The sequence below is a fragment of the Eumetopias jubatus genome, unplaced genomic scaffold (genome assembly GCF_037043125.1).
Source record: "Eumetopias jubatus isolate StellerSeaLion01/CBP00866 unplaced genomic scaffold, mEumJub1_p1.0 scaffold_8, whole genome shotgun sequence".
In the NCBI taxonomy this organism is placed as follows: Eukaryota; Metazoa; Chordata; class Mammalia; order Carnivora; family Otariidae; genus Eumetopias; species Eumetopias jubatus.
Window position 1 is genome coordinate 119,903,977 of NW_028274814.1, and position 16,727 is coordinate 119,920,703.

General features: G+C 42.5%; 1 protein-coding gene across 16 annotated transcripts in view; it reads right to left on the reverse strand.

Annotated features, from left to right (window-relative positions):
- The window catches only part of ANKS1B (ankyrin repeat and sterile alpha motif domain containing 1B), a 1,102,644-nt gene that overhangs the window by 15,723 nt on the left and 1,070,194 nt on the right, over nt 1-16,727 (reverse strand). For all 16 annotated transcript variants that reach the window (XM_028121697.2, XM_028121696.1, XM_028121695.2 and 13 more), the window contains one exon: nt 12,515-12,652. In XM_028121697.2, the coding sequence (XP_027977498.1) occupies nt 12,515-12,652 (138 nt within the window). The remainder of the gene's footprint in view (nt 1-12,514; nt 12,653-16,727) is intronic.

Sequence of the window (16,727 nt, forward strand, 5' to 3'; positions counted from 1 at the left end):
AACAGTCTTGCACAATTCACAGCGCTCACCGTAGCACATACCCTCCCCAATGTCTATCACCCAGCCACCCCATCCCTCCCACCCCCAACCACTCCAGTAACACTCAGTTTCTTTCCTGAGATTAAGAATTCCTCATATCAGTGAGGTCATGTGATACATGTCTTTCTCTGATTGACTTATTTCACTCAGCATAACACCCTCCAGTTCCATCCACGTCGTTGCAAATGGCAAGATCTCATTCCTTTTGATGGTTGCATAATATTCCATTGTGTATATATACCACATCTTCTTTATCCATTCATCTGTCGATGGGCATCTTGGCTCTTTCCACAGTTTGGCTATGGTGGACATTGCTGCTATAAACATTGGGGGGGTACACGTACCCCTTCGGGTCCCTACATTTGTATCTTTGTGGTAAATACTCAGTAGTGCAATTGCTGGATTGAACGGTAGCTCTAATTTCAACTGTTTGAGGAACCTCCATACTGTTTTCCAGAGGGGTTGCACCAGCTTGCATTCCCACCAACAGTGTAGGAGGGTTCCCCTTTCTCAACATCCCCGCCAACATCTGTCGTTCCCTGACTTGTTAATTTTAGCCATTCTGACGGGTGTGAGGTGGTATCTCATTGAGGTTTTGATTTGGATTTCCCTGATGCTGAGCGATGTTGAGCACTTTTTCATGTGCCTGTTGGCCATTTGGATGTCTTCTTTGGAGAAATGTCTGTTCATGTCTTCTGCCCATTTCTTGATTGGATTATTTGTTCTTTGGGTGTTGAGTTTGATAAGTTCTTTATAGATTTTGGATACTAGCCCTTTATCTGATATGTCATTTGCAAATATTTTCTCCCATTCTGTCGGTTGTCTTTTGGTTTTGTGGACTGTTTCTTTTGCTGTGCAAAAGCTTTTTATCTTGATGAAATCCCAATAGTTCATTTTTGGTAGGCCCTGCTCTTGACCACTAACCTTAGAACTATAGTTAAGATAAATGACTTCTGCAAACTGTTAAAAAAAAAAAAAGCTTAAAAACATTAAATACAGAAGCTACTCGGTGGTAAGTGCATCTTGGCTGGGGTGAGGGTACCTAAAGGTACACAATTTGCTTGGGTCTCAGCCTCCAGGCAAAGGGTGTCCTTCGTGATTTAACATGATCCATCATCACAAGGATTCTCAACCAGTGGATGTGCCCCTTCCATGATGAGGGATGCCAGGCAACACTCCCTTTCCAGCAGAGGCTCTTTAGGATGAAGGCAGGGAATCCCAAGTCAATGGGGACAACTGCCCCAGGGGGACCATCACCATCTCTAAAGTCCTTCCCTTCTCCCCTAGGGATTCTGTTCTGCGAATTAAGAATTGCTACATTAGAGGAATTTGCAGAGCCATCATATTTTAAGGAGAGAGCTTAATAGTAATCAAGAGACACAAACTTGTTTTTCTTATGCAAACTGGAGATGTGTAGGCAAGCTTGCATTTACTATGAGCTCAAGGCAGTTGACCACGTTGGCTACTTACTGAGCTACTTCCATGTGTTGGGCAGGGTCCCTAATGCCTGGCCGGTGCCTGACCTATGGCAAGTGTCCAGGAAGTGCTCACTGAATGATGTGGGGGAGGGGAAGCTCATGGAGACACAAAGAAATGTCCCTCCTTGTCCTTCTGCCTCTTAAGTCACTGAGGCTGTACCCAGCACATTCATCAGTTTGGTGTTAGAAAAACCACAGCATAGATGTGGGCAATCTGTCCTCTAGGAAAAATTCTGGTCACTCAGATATTTATATTAACTGATGTATCACTAGGATTCTTTTATGATTTTTCTCCTGCTTTATACTTTCGTGTTTTATTTGAAAAATTAATACTTAGCATTTCCAAAACCTGGTAATTATCATTATAATAAAGGAAGAAGTGAATATGTTGAATCGTCAGCTTATAAAGGAAGAACCAGCTCATAAAACTTAGAAATGTTGAAGCACACTGCATAGTAAATAAGCTCTTACCACGGGTACAGAACGTAGGCAGGTGGAATCTACAATGACTATCCCAGTGATGGTCGCCCCAGCCTGTATCCCATCACTCCTGGGAGGAGTTTCCTTCTTCCTTCCTTGTTGGAAACCTCCAAACAAATTCGGGGAGAGCACAGTTCTTGACCCCTGGGAGTCCACTGTGTCCTCCTGTGTCTATCCAGTCTGGGATTCTACCCCCTGTGCTGGGGGTGCCTTTTGATTCTGTCCTAGCAACCAGCTTTATCTGCATCCTCAAGAGCCACTGCTGGGCCTGGAGGGACAACTATGGAGGTGGCCCAGGATGGGACTGGAAACAAAAGCATTCTTTCATTTTTAGAATAAAAAAAAAAAAACAAGCATTTTTTATAAAATAGGGGCTTGAACATTTTTTAGGCTGAAGGGTTCAGTGGCATATTTGCAAGAATATTCATTATCCTGTTTAAAATTTTTCATAGATAGAGGACTAATTAAGTACACTACACAGATTCACACAGTGCAGCCAATTAAAATGAAAACTGAGTCATTTTAAAAAACTGGTTAAAAGACTAAGTAAAAATATATGGATAAATACAAACATAGGTGGTATCTGTCTACGTGCATAGAAAACAGGGATATATATTAAAATGTTACTAATGGTTATCAGAGTGTTGAGATTGTGGATAATTTTTCTCTTTATATTTCTTTGTATGTTTTGAACTTTATTCAAATGAAGATGAATAATTTTACAGTCATAAAAATAAGCTTTTCCATTTTGATAATTAAAAACAAGAGAAAATATTCTAGCTCAAAAACAGCTTATTCTTTACCCATTACCTTGGGGTTCTAGGTGCCTTTTCATTCTTTGGCAGAGAGGGCCGGAAACGGTTCCAAGCAAAACCCAGGCCCTATTTGCAGGCGTTACTCTGGCTCGCCTCCATGTACCAGAGGGCTGGCCATTCATTTGGCCAAGAATCTCTTTTAGGCTCTTCAGTTTTCACACTGGATGTCAATTCTAACATCTGCTCAGTTGAATTTTAGAATGCTTAGCTCTTTCTTTAACCTAGAGCCCCAAGACCTCTACCCTCAGTACAGAGTAGAACCTTCTGCTGTCCAATTTCTGTCAAGCTCAGCGGAAAACTGTTGTGTGTGGACATTAGCTTACAGACATGCACTCAGCCCGCTCTTGCAGTTGTGCTAGGTTTTATGCCTGCACCAAGCTGGACCACCTGTGAATCCGAACCATACTCTGTTTTGTCTCACAGGGACAATAAAGCAATGCTGGCAGCAACTACCACGTGACCTGCTCACTCCATCCCAGGGACCTGCTAAGTGCCTGATGTAGATAATCTAACCCTCACAACTACCTGCTAAAGGGAGAGCTGTCACCCCCAATTTTATGTGTGAAAAGCTCAGGATTAGTGAGATTGATTAACTTGGCCAAGTTCAAACTGCTAGTGAGGGGCAGAGCCAGGATTCAAACCCAGATCTGACCTCAGAGGAGCCAGTATTTTGTGCCCTGGACTTCCTGCCTTACTGCTTTCATGAGTCTTCTGGTGTTCTGCTTTCACTGAGGGCACCTCGAAGGAAGCATCTTGTGTTTGGGAGATTCACTGCATGAATGTTAGTAAGATACTATCGCACAATATTCTGTCATAGAGACCCAGGACAAAGAGTTCTTTCAGACTTCAGTCTCATTGAAGTTTTGTTTTCTGAGAGGATGCGTTCTACTCTTCTTTCAAAGAAGCATGTATTTCCCTACTTCCCTTGACCTCCAGGAAGCTCAGAGCCAAATCTGTAGCTCAGCTCTAGTAACTACGTACAACTCTGTGGTCTGCATATCGACGTTAAAACTTTTCCCTTGGCGTTGATCTTCCTTTTAGTAGGTCTTTTCCCTAGTTCAGATCTGTGTGTACCTATATTTTCAGATCTAGCATACCTATTTATGGAGGTTGCCTTAAATCCTTTATGGAAAGAGGTATAAGTGGTGTCCATTTCTTCACATAAACATTTGTTTGAGAGCTCACTTTGTCAACCTGTTACTGCCAAAATGGCTGATAAGGTACATCAGATGAGGCCTTCTCCTCACCTGCTGAACATGACAATAAGTGAGCAAGCCTATAGGGGATGGGGCGCCATGGGGAGAGAGGGCCCTTTTGGCCCAGGCTGGGAAGCTGCTGTTTCCACGTAGACCATTCTGACCTACGTACTGGCACTTTCCATTAGCATTAAAAAACCACCACCACATTTCAGTAACTGCCACTGAAGGAACATGTTAGTTCCATAGCCCCAGAAAACTACAGGCCCTTACTTGGCTATTCTTTGGCCTCTGGGGCTCAGCAGAGGCCACCCACACCTGAAGAGGATGCAAACACAGACATTCAAGGGATGTGTTGTGTCTGTGCCTGGAAGCCCTGGACAGAGCGGAAGAGCCAAGGGCATTCTGAGGAGCCTCAAGTTTGCTACACCAGCATTGCTGAATCACCACCATGCCTAGATCACCTGCATGGGCCAGCTCTGCCATGGGCTGCCTATCTATGGAAGCCATCACTGACACTGAGATGGCACTGGGGATGGGGATTGGTCCAGGTGACTGTGAGGTCCCTTTCTACCCTGGGAGATCCAGGATTGTATGGTTAGAAGCTGATGTGTCTTACCTAGCCAACTATGGATTCAGTCTAGAGATGTACATATAGTTGACAGCATGTTAAATCGCAGCATATTGTGCAAAGGCCAGACTGCAGGGCTTGACAATCTGCCAGCCAGTGCTTAGAGATGCAGTGACCAAGGGGCTGGCCTTCATCTAAGAGGATGTCCTCATGGCAACAGTCACCCCAGAAACGATTCCAAATGGCCAAATCTTTTGTCTCTTATAAAATGGCTTTTGCTTTTGGCAGAACATCTTTCCCCATCTCTCACCTCTGGCTGGTGAGTTACCGCTCATCCTTGAAGATTCACCTGGGGCATTCTATCTTCTAGGAGTCCTCTCTTAGTCCCTTTTCCTGACCCCCAGGTTAAGCCAGGTGGCCCTCCTCAGGCAGCCCTGCAGCCCCTTGACACGGCTCTACTTACTGCGTGGTATTTACAAGTGTCTTCTCTTCATAGGTTCAACCTTCTCAGTTGATGGAGCTCCTTGAGGGCTCTAGTTTCATCTGACTTTGTGTCTTTAGGGCTTAGGGTACATTAGGTGCTCAAAAAATGTTTGTCGGAAGAACTGAAAAAAGGAAGCTGCCTGGTAGGTCCCTAAGATCAGAGGACTTGCACTTAAGGGTTAGATAAGGGTGAATATGGATGGCCAGAGCCAATTCTTGCCATCTCTCTTCTCTGCCGCAGGTAGACCTGGGTGCACAGATGCCACAGAAGTGCAGGCAATGCCACGGGTCCTGAAGACAAAGGAAAGTGGTTTTCAATCTGGGTCCTCAGTGGGGTCTCCAGAAAGAAGCCACATTTCTCTTTTGGCTGTATTTTGCTTGTACTTCTTGTTTTTTAAGGCCTCGGGTAAGCTTCATCTACAAGTTGCTTCACCCACGTCTTGAGGCAAAAATAACTGAGAATATTCTGGGCATATTCACAGAATTCATTGACATCTCCTAAACTTTACCTATAGTTAGTTCTCTCAAGTACAAGTCAGAAATTAATCTTGATAGATTATATTTGTAGAAATAAATACTGCCCATCACAGGTCTTATATTAGGCATCTGGTCCACGGCTAACATGTCGACTGGTCAATGTGCCAATAGCCTCTTTAGGGCTGATTTCAGCTCACTAAAAGAATCATGAAATTAATATTTTCCCCTAACTATAACAGGGGTACATGTAGACAATTTTGAAAATATATAAAGAAAATAGAAAATCACCTGTAAAATTCTACTGCTGGAATAGAGCCAATACTGCATTTTGGTTTATTTTCTTTTTACATTCATATATATACACAAATACTTTGATATGAATATTTATGTATGTGAATTTAAAACAAAATTAAAATCATACTTGATGTGTGGTTTCATAAGTTGCTTTTTCATGCAACATTAAATCATGAATGGCTTTTTCCTGCTGCTAAATGTTCTTCAAAAATCAGATTTTTAAAGGTGGCAGAGCATTCCACCATTACCTGCTAAAGTTTAACTTCATGCCTCACCCTGAGTACATGAGTGTGCACTGGCTTAGCAAAGCCTTAACAAGGAGGTTGGTCCCTCCTCCCTAAGTCAGGACTTGCTTTCTTGTAGCATTCCAGGTCCACCATGGAGATCATGCCCCCATGCCCCATGGTCACCTGTCCACATGGAACCACAGACCAAGTTGGCTGGATAGCAGGCCTCGGGCAGCCATGCTGGAGGACTGGCTTGCCAGGGCAGAAGGGAAACACAGCTGGTCTTTTTCCCGTTACTTGGCAGGGATTTGGAGAAAGGGTGTCAAAAGAGAGATTTGCTAGGTTTCAACCTCTCTCCACTCTTCAAAAATCAAAGCTCCTAGTGGAAGCTACAGTACCCCTGTCACTAACTTGTTATGCCTTTGAAAAGGGGCACTTACCAAATTCAAAACCCTTTTTACTTTAAACCTTCTCATTGAAAATCTTTCTCAAATGAAAAAGTCAATTTCCTTGGCTTAATAAACACAGTAAACACAAATGACTTTTTCCTCGCTTATCGAAGATGTGCATCTAATGCCCTGAGCTCACCATTGCAAAGTGAATTAATGAGTTGTCACACCTCCAAACTTATCACATGTTCATACCGGAACAGGGAGCACGCCTCCTCTGGGGGCAGCCCCAGCCCTGCTAGGTGCTGGCTCAGCTCCAGGATAGCATGGATGGGGTTTTATTGCAACTATTTGTTATGTCCGTCCTTCTTCTACTGAACTAAGAGCTCCTGGAGAGCAGGGACCTGTGCCTGACTCATAGTGGGCACTCAATAAATGTATTTAAATGGCCGTTGACTTTTTTCCTCCAAGTGTGGAATGTTGCTGCAGCAAACACATGCTGTATACGAAAACCTGGGACATAAATCCTCATACAGGTTCTGACGACAAGAAAGAATACAACCACCACAACTATTGTAACAACTGCTACTACCCCATCTCCTGTCCTCAGCAGCTGAGAATGACTGAACACCGTGGGCTGGAAATGGATGCGCAGTATCTCGTTTAATTCTTAGAATAGCTGTAGGTTCTGGGTACTGTTGTTCATCTCTGTTTTACAGATGAGGAAACTGAGGATTAGTTCTTGGCCAAACTATAAAGCTAAGAGGTGCTGACCTGATTCTAAAGGCCACACCTCTAAACATGACATGTGATTTTTAGTCATTCAGGAGGAGGCTATATTATATGAACACATGTATAAATGCTGCCAGACAATCTGTGAAAAAAAAATAGGCCAGAATGCCTTTTGTTTTAATTTCACAAAAACTGGGATTGAGTTAAGGCACTAATAACATCCAACCCTCCCTCACCTACAAAAAATAGGGATGAGAGAAAAAAAAAGTAATATTCCTTGAATATCCACCCACCTTTGACTTTGTGACTTGGTTAATTCTCAATGATTTATACCAGTGGAGTTGAAAGATATAGATAAATGCACCCTGACAGTGTTAATTTATTCCTGTTTTCGGTGAGGGAACAGGTGGTAGTGTGTAAGAACCGCCGGGCTGCCAATGCTGCTTTTTTTTTTTATTCAATTAGAGCCCCTCGCTGCTCTTGGGAGCAGAATCCCTCCTGACACTGACTTGCTGAGGCGTTTCAGGGGCCAGGGAACGGCTTGGGTTTTGCTGCCGGGTGCTATTACATATGGCAAACAAGCCAAGGGAAGTGACACAGATCTGTCCTCCGGGCTCTATGCACTTTAACATTTTCTTCCATTGTCATGCCCGTTCACAGTCTCAGAATCAAAGAGATCAAGGGCCACTTTCAGGTGGAGGAAATGAGAAAGAGAACGAAAGCTACCACCCAGCTGCATGTAGAGTATTAATTTAGTTGTCAGAGGCCGGCTATCATCAACAACAATAGCAACTGTTTTCTGCACCAAGTTCCCACTTTGTCGGACAACCTTGGCAGCATCGGTCATAAATACTTCTCGTCAGGGACTTCGAGCTACCCTGCATATATATTCTCACAGTTTGCACATGAGCAGGATGGGTGAAGGGGGTCAAAAGGCACAAACTTGCAGTTACAAGTTCTGGGGATGTCATGTGTGGCACGGTGACTACAGCTCATAATACCATATTGTGTATTTGAAAGTTGCTAAGAGAGTAGATCTTAAAGTTCTCATCACAAGGGGAAAAACTGTTTAACTGTGAGGTTGATGGATATTAACTAAAGCTACTGTAGTGACCACTTCACAATATACACATAAATCATTACGTTGTGTACCTAAAACGAATACAATGTCATCTGCTAATTATATCTCACTAAAACTGGAAAAAAAAAAAGGAGGGGGGGCTCAGGAATTTTAAATTCATTAAACAGATGAGAAAACCGAGAAAGAAACTGGTAGCAGAGGCCAAGTCAGAAGCTGGTGTAGGTTTCAGTGGTCAGGACAGTGTGGTTGACTCTGCTGTTCTTTTCCGTCTCTGCTTTGGCTTGCTGGTACATCCTGATGGCAGAGTACTATGAGCTGCTGTCTCTGCCTCTGCCATCAGGATGTACCAGCAAGCCAAACACAGTCCACCAAACATGTCTGCCTGCATTTCGTCATTTCTGCTTCTCCAGTTTAGTTCCTTTCATGGCCCACATTCAGCCAAGAAAGCACAGGAAACAGGGAGCTTCGTCTCCCACACCCACCACCCACCAGCAGCATGACTTCAACATTCCCTGCATATTCCTGAGCCCGTCTGAGCCATACCACGTGCTGCACACTGAAGATTACAGAATTTGGGAGTTGCACATTAGAGAAAAATGAGCATGTTAAAAATATCAAAGACTGCAAACATATTCTTTAAAGAGAAATGAGAATTAGCAAAGGTCTAGTGACAGTCATGGCTTTTAATGCTATTTAAAAAAATTCATATTTTAAAACTACTGAATGAGGTCCTTCCTAGATTTTTGCATTAAATCTGTTAGTCCCACAGAGCATGCATTAAAATCTTTCTGACCTACCTATCTCATTCTATTAGAAATCTAAATTGAGTGAACAGTATATAGAAGATGACAGTTTCCAAGTTACCTTGGTTATATCTGTTTCTTACTCCTGGTGTCCTTCTAAGGATGATGACTGCAGCTTTGAAATCTGGTGCCTTGGCAATTCTAGCCACATGATAGTCCCCTTCGGCCGCCTGAGATCATGACATATCCTTCTTTTCTACCCTGCTGTTCCCTCCTCCCTAAGTTTTCACTGCCTGGAAGGTGGGGTTTGCAGAACAGAAGTGGATGAGATGGGTTCTTGCTGTCATGACAGTGAGTCTAGAATGCAAGGAGGTCAGGTGCTTGCCAGTAGGTACATACTAGCTTTTTTCATGGGAACCTGCCCCCTGATTCTGCTTTTGCCATAGTCTTTTTATTTTCATCTACCTGTCATCTGAAACTGAAACTATCACAAGCTGAATTTAGCATAGATCCTAAGTAATGGAAACAGGCTTAGAGATCCTAAAGTATAACATTTCCTAAAGTATGTTCTGTAGAATGCCACCCCTGCAAGGTGCTCTCTGAAAAGGGCTCAACAGCCAGACGAACTTGGGAGACATGGCACACTCCACCCCCTCTCGGCATCTGAGCATATGAAAGGCTCAGCAACGTCCCTTAGTAAGTGAACTGTTAAACTCACATGGTAGATTTGTGGGGGGGACTTGGGTCTCCCTCCCCAGACCACAGGATTTCTATGGGAAACTACTCTGAATTTCAAACCTGACTCCCCATAACCTGGAAGTGTTCTAGACATCACTGACTTTTCTCAATGATAGTAGATATTCATAAAAACGTTTTTTTGAACTGTAAAAGCTTTACAGGGTCAAAGCAGCAATAACTTTGCAATAAAAAATGTATATGTATGCATACAGATCAGCTAAAAGATAAAATGTATACTTAAGGCATTCTTATTTCTTCTTTCCTTTTTTTTTTTAACCATTTGGGCAGCCTAGGAGAATGACTCATATCAAAAAAATTTTAAGGCTTCAAGACTGGACTGAATCTTGAACTGCCCTATATAAAGATACAAAATTCATGCTCAAAAAGGCTGTGTGTGTGTGTGTGTGTGTGTGTGTGTGTGTGTGTGTGTGTAAGCAAAGCTTGTTGCATCTCAAAATTGCTCAAAGGCCCAAGTCAAGGCTGGTGGCCTTTGTTACTATTTTTGAAGTCAGACAAACTGTGTTCACCTAGAGAGGATTAAAATGGTGGATTTGTGGTATATGATGAAAATCCTTTGGAGCTTATACCAGGCCTGTGAAGGCTACAGTAAATCAAACATCTGGGTGAGAAGATAAAAGATGAGGCAATTCTCTACACACTTCCAAATGTATCAGGGACATCATGTTGATCCTAACACTAAACAGTTGACTATTTCTACCCCCCCACATTTTGCCTCAGTATTCTGGCATCACACACACATTGCTCAAAACTCAAGGGGGCCAATGGCCCATAGGAATCATTTTTAGTTTGAATACAGGACAATGTTTGGGGTATGATCATAAAGGCCAATTATATATTACTTTAAAAACCAATTTAGAAAGAAAGCCTGCAGTAGTCAATGAAAGGCTGGAATTCATCCTGAAGGCGACCACAAGATTAATGCTGACATTCAGTGCAAACACGGTACGGAGGCAATATACCATTCTAAGACCTGCAGAGTCAATATTTTCTTTCTCTTGTTTCTATTTTATTTATTTATTTATTTATTGCTTCTATATATATTTTTTTCAGTTCTTTTACAAGAGCAGTGGGAAAACTCTGGATCATAAACACACTGTGACAGATCTATTTTATGTCTTTTAGCAGGAAGGGGACCAGGCTGTCAACTGTGATGTCGGTAGGCAAGGGGAGGGAAGAGGTGGGAAAGGAGCTAACATGGAACACCTGTTACTGGTGAGGCATTCGCCACATGTCCCTTCATTTCAATCCTGCTGAAAACCCGTGAGGCACACATCCCTGTACCTGGTTTATAGACAAAGGAAGTCAAGACTCAGAAAAGTCCTGCAACTTGTCTAAGACCAGGGCGCAGGAAGCAGAGCTGGGGTGTGAACTTTCATCTGCCTGTTCTCTCTATAACACTAATCCAACTGCCTCAGTACAAAGTGCTTCGCGCAAACCAAAATGCGTGTGGAGAGAATGGAATTTTTTTTACAGAAACAATGGCATTTCACAAGAATGGTGAGTTATGTGTAAGGCACCAGAAACCTAACGCTGAAATGACTTTAATCAGCACCATCGATCTCATGCAAACAGACACAACCAGATATTCGGAGCAGCCTTCGAGGGCTTTGCTTTGTAGTTTTTACTGTTACCACATACCACTTTTATATTATTTTCCACATACCTCCCAAAATAGAAGGGATTTTTTTAAAGGCACATGATTGTTCTTTCCTGTTTTTATTCTCCAAAAACTGAAAGAGATGAGCCACCTGTAGCATGATGCAAATGCTCTGGGCATGAGCCTAATGTACCGTAGAATGATGTGTATTTTGGACTATGGGAGTCTTTGGTCCTTGGGTGTTAGCCAGAGCTGACAAAGACTGCTCCAAGAAGTTTCACCCATGACACTGAACTGTGGGCTGGCCTTCCAAGAATACATTATATTGCACTTACTGTGTAATTCCTTAAATATGTATATTTCAAACACACTGGACAGAGCAGTACTGTCAAATTAAAGTGACATTTTAATAATTCTTCTGATTACAAATTATTTCATGGTTGCAGCCATATCTGTTCTGTCTGCTTTAAACACAGAATGCCCAATGTACTGTATTAGAGATATCCTCAAGAATTTGTACCACATTGAGGGTATCTATCTATCTATCTTCAAGGAACACTTGTTCTCTAGAATTGCTTTCATTTCTCAAGTCTGTAATAAAGAGCTAATATTTAGACTAATGACAAACAGGACCATAAGTGGTGTAATATAAGTATGTCATTGTAAGACTAACTTCTGAATAAGCAAATAGATCAAACCTTGGTGTTCCCAATTATTATCTGTAGGTATCTAATTTGTTTGACTACTTTTCAATACAGAAGGCCACAAATAATGTATGAGGCACTGAAATTATTTTTCTTCCCAACAAACCTAGACGACTATGCCCTACTATTTAGAAATGGCCACCAGAGAAACCAACAGGCATTACTATACTTTGGTACCAAAGAAAGAAAGGGATTTGTCAAATCTGAAAAGTGAAGTTAGTAGTTGAGCAATAGCAGTTTGGATACCAAGTAGAAGCGGAGTTCTAAATTTAATGGATGAGTGACAATATAGATAAAGCTCAGAAAAACGGAGTCTGCAAAATATCCTACACATTAGGCATACCTTAACACTTGATAAACAAGCCAAGTATCTTAACTGCAAGTTGAGTTTTCAACAAACTGCAGGTACATTTGGGGAACTACTTTATCTGTCCAAAGACAGTACTCACCACATCAAAGGCAGTAAACACGTGACAGTAGTGGTGATTGGACTTCAAATCTTTTGTGATATAAGCAAATGTTGAGAGGTCTTCCGGGTCCTGGGCAGCACAGGAGATATTACGAATTTCATGCTCAGCAATTATGTTCTGGAATAAATGAAATAAATGACAATTGTTTTCCTTTGCAAACCAGCATATTTTAGAATTAAGGCAAATGACTTGGGAATCAGCTGCCTTCCCCTTTTTCTAGAATGTTCTAGACCAGCAACATTCAGAGTGATCCAACACACGATCTGTGGGCAAATGTACACCAGGTCTGGAAGGAATGTTTTCATTTAATTAAAAACAACCTAATGTCATATCCTGCAGCAGTGGTTCTCACCAGGTGCTGTGAGCAGAAGCACTCTGGGTGGCAGACACACTTTTTAAAAACATAGTAGTTACTAAGCATTTTATGGTTTTCATTCTCCATATACACCTATAGATAGGCAGGGCTACCTCCTGCTAATTCTGTCTGGAAAGCATCACCTGCCACATTCTGCATGCTGGAAGAAACTGTCCCAAGGAGCTCTCTAAAACCTTCCCCATCTTGCTGCTCACTTCCTGTGCCCCCCCCCACCCGCCATTGCCCTGGATCAAAGGCAAGTATAGAAGAAAGTGGGCAGGTTGAAGCATCAAGGCGCTCTCTCTTTAAAACATTTTTTAAAGGATAGTTGACACTTAATGTTACATTAGTTTCAGGTGTACAATACAGTGGTTCAACTTCTCTATATGTTCTGCTAGGCTCCCCACAAGCGTAGCTACCATCTGTCACCATACAACGACAGTGTCACTGACTACATTCCCTATGATGCACATTTTATTCCCATAACCTAGTAACTGGAAGCCTGTATCTCCCACTCCCCTTCGCCTGTTTTGCCATCCTCCCATCCCCTTCCCTCTGGTAACCCTCAGTTTGTCCTCTGTATTTATAAGTCTGATTCTGCTTTTTGTTTATTCATTTATTTTTTTAAGTTCCATATGAGTGAAATCCTATGGTATTTGTCCTTTTTGATCTTACTTCACTTAGCATAATACCCTCTAGGTCCATCTGTGTTGTTGCAAATGACAAGATCTCATCCTTTTTATGGCTGTGTAACAACATTCCATTGTAGATTGTGTGTGTGTGTGTGTGTGTGTGTGTGTGTGTCTACACACACACACACATCTTCCTTATCCATTCATCTATTGATGGACGCTTAGGTTGCTTCCTTATCTTGGCTATTGTAAATAATGCTGCTATAAACATAGGGGTGCATATATCCCTTTGAGTTAGTGTTTTGTTTTCTTTGGCTAAATACCCAGTAGTGGAATTAGTGGATCATATGGTAGTTCTATTTTTTAATTTTTTGAGGAAACTCCATACTGTTTTGCACCAGTTTGCATCCTCACCAGCAGTTCAAGGTGCTCTCTCTTAAAGACTCTGTGGAGGCTGAGGTGTAGAGGTGGTATGAGGGAGACAACCCCTCTGCATTATTCAGGTCTTGGATGCCTGGCTTGATGCAGGGCCCCATGGATGACAACACCTTACTAGCTATACCCACCATGTAGAATTATGAGTGGGTGCTGTGGTTATCATTATCATCTTACGGGGGGGCGGAAATGGTACTCAGTGTAAAGGCTTTATGCAGCGCAGGTGGCAGAGCTAGGACTAAAATGTAAGGCTGTCAGACTCTGGAGCTCAGCCTCTTTCGTACACTGCAGGGCCCCTCATCCCCACCTCCCTCTCACCGGTTTAACATAATTTCATTTTTTTCTCTCTAGCATTTCTTCATGCCATCTCACTGCCAGCCCCCTCATCCCAATGTGCCTCTAAGAGTAACTGGTGAGAGGTAAGTGAAGAAAGGTTTAAGTACCATGATTCTGAAGCACAAAATAACCAAGGAGCATTGTGTTGGCTGCAAACCCTGCTAGAAATTTTTTGATACACAGATATTTTTAAAAAGAAAAAAAATTCACATAATTGTGCAATCGTTTTTTATCTTAGAGTATCCCATTTATGTTTTTTTGCAGTTGTCAGAGAGCTAAAACCTTCAGTATGTTAGTTATGCTAATTACTTTTTAATTGCACAGTCTTAAATAACCTGTTGGCCATAAAATGTTCCATGTATGCCCATCAATGCCTAAAAATGCTTACAAAATGTCCTTCCCTGCCAGCACCCCAGCAAGTACTTCATGTCCCTTGCTCTACTGAGCTGTGTGGTTGGGAAGCAATTACAGAATTAACACATAAAAGAAAATTAAATTAAGACATTCTTCACTGTGGCCCTGTATTTTGACACGACATGCAGCACACTGTCAAAAATAACTCAATTTGAAATTGGAATTCCATAAACAAGTAACATTCTATTGCAAGATAGAGTTTCGAAATAGAAGGTCATGATCTTCTTCTGGCATTCAGATAGCATTTCTTCAAGTAGAAAACTAAATTAGGAACGAGTGAGTCTTAAAATGAACTTAAGAATCTACAGTCTTCACAGGGATGATATTAGCAAGTGCTGAGAGCCTCTGCTGTCATGTTAATTGGGGGCTGCCATTACCTCTGGGAGTGTGGCTTTGGTGTCACGTATCCAAGATCCGTTGTCATCAGAAATAGAGCATTGGCTCCAATTTTTTTTAACTAAATTGGCATTTTGTGTTCCTGAGATCTTTTACTAGCATACAGTAGATTGGAAGATCAACTTCTTGGGAAAGTATTGCAGTGGAAAATGCCCTGTGATTTTTATTGCACCAAATTCCCTGAATCTTGCCAATTCACAAGATGCCACTTCTCAGCGATCTTCAATAGCATGTGACAGCATCATGGCCCCGGGCAAAACTATAAAGTAGGCAAAGTATATCTTTGAAGATCTCTCTTTATTATGGACTGCATGTCTGTGTCCTCTCCAAATTCATATCTTGAAATCTTAGGAAGCCCAAAATCCTAAGCCCTGATGTGATAGTATTTGGAGGCGGAGCCTTTGGGAAGTGATCAGGTCCTGAGCGTGGGGCCCTCATGATGGAATTAGTGCTCTTACAAGAGAAGGGAGACCTAGGAAGCTCTCACAGCAGGAAGATGCCATCTATGAGCCTGGGAATGGGCTCTCATCAGACACTGAATCTGTTGGTGACTTGATCTTGGACTTCCCAGCCTCCAGAACTGTGAGAAATAAATGCTTATTATTTAAGCCACCCAGTCTGGTAATTTGTTATGGGCAGCCCAAAACGGACTAAGACATTCTTCCTGTGTCTTTCTTGCCCTTCCCCCAATTTTCTGGAACCTCCCACTTCTCTATTCCCCAGGAACCCAGGGCTGTCTTTTAGTTGCCCACCAAGGCCTGCCCTCCTCTGTGTTGCTCCATGTTTCCAAATCAGCCTCCCCTCCCACTATTGAAACTTGTATTCCTCTGTTGCCTGGTCTAGAGGGAAGGCAGGCTAACAAATGTACTCTATGTTCAGTTAAGAATAAATGATGTTTAATCATCCTAACTGGCACTTTAAAAATATGCTGTTAAGTGAATTCATATGGATAGCTTATGTAGGGAGGTATTTTTGAACAGAGCTTCCTGATCTATCTGTGGGGCTGGAATGTGGTGAAGCCCCAAGGTCGCACTATTGAAACACTGCCATCACCCCCGCACCATCTATCTTTACAAAACAATGAGGCCAGCTCTCCATGTGGAAGGTGCATCCGAGACCAAGGACACTACGGCTGGAGACTGGATGGTTGGTTTCCTCCTTGGAGACGATGTCAAGGAGGGACACATTCTTTCTAGCCCCTGCCACACATCAGTTAGTGGCTCCTCCATAAATTAACCGTGGATGTCAACATAAGGTACAGGTGATGCATCTCTGTTTAAAATGGACCCCCCTTCTGTTGCTCAGCCTCCATATCTAAGCACGTTTTAAGGAGACTAGAGCTTTTTAAAGGCTCAGAAGGAAGAGTGAGGAGGGACTCATGCTGCCCCTTCTTTGGGATAGAAAGTTTGGCAGCTCGGTACTCTGCAATAGGGAAAGACTGTTTTTTCTTGTCTGTTGCCTTTCATCATGTTGAGAAACAGCTAAACAGGTGCCTGGCTGGTGGTGCGGAACAGAAGTGTTTGGTCCAGCCAGTTAATAGAGAGGTTCTCAGAAGGGTGTGTGATGTGGAGTGATGGGGCCTAGGAGTCAGCCTCTCCCCGTTTCTCTCACTCCTGGCTCCGAC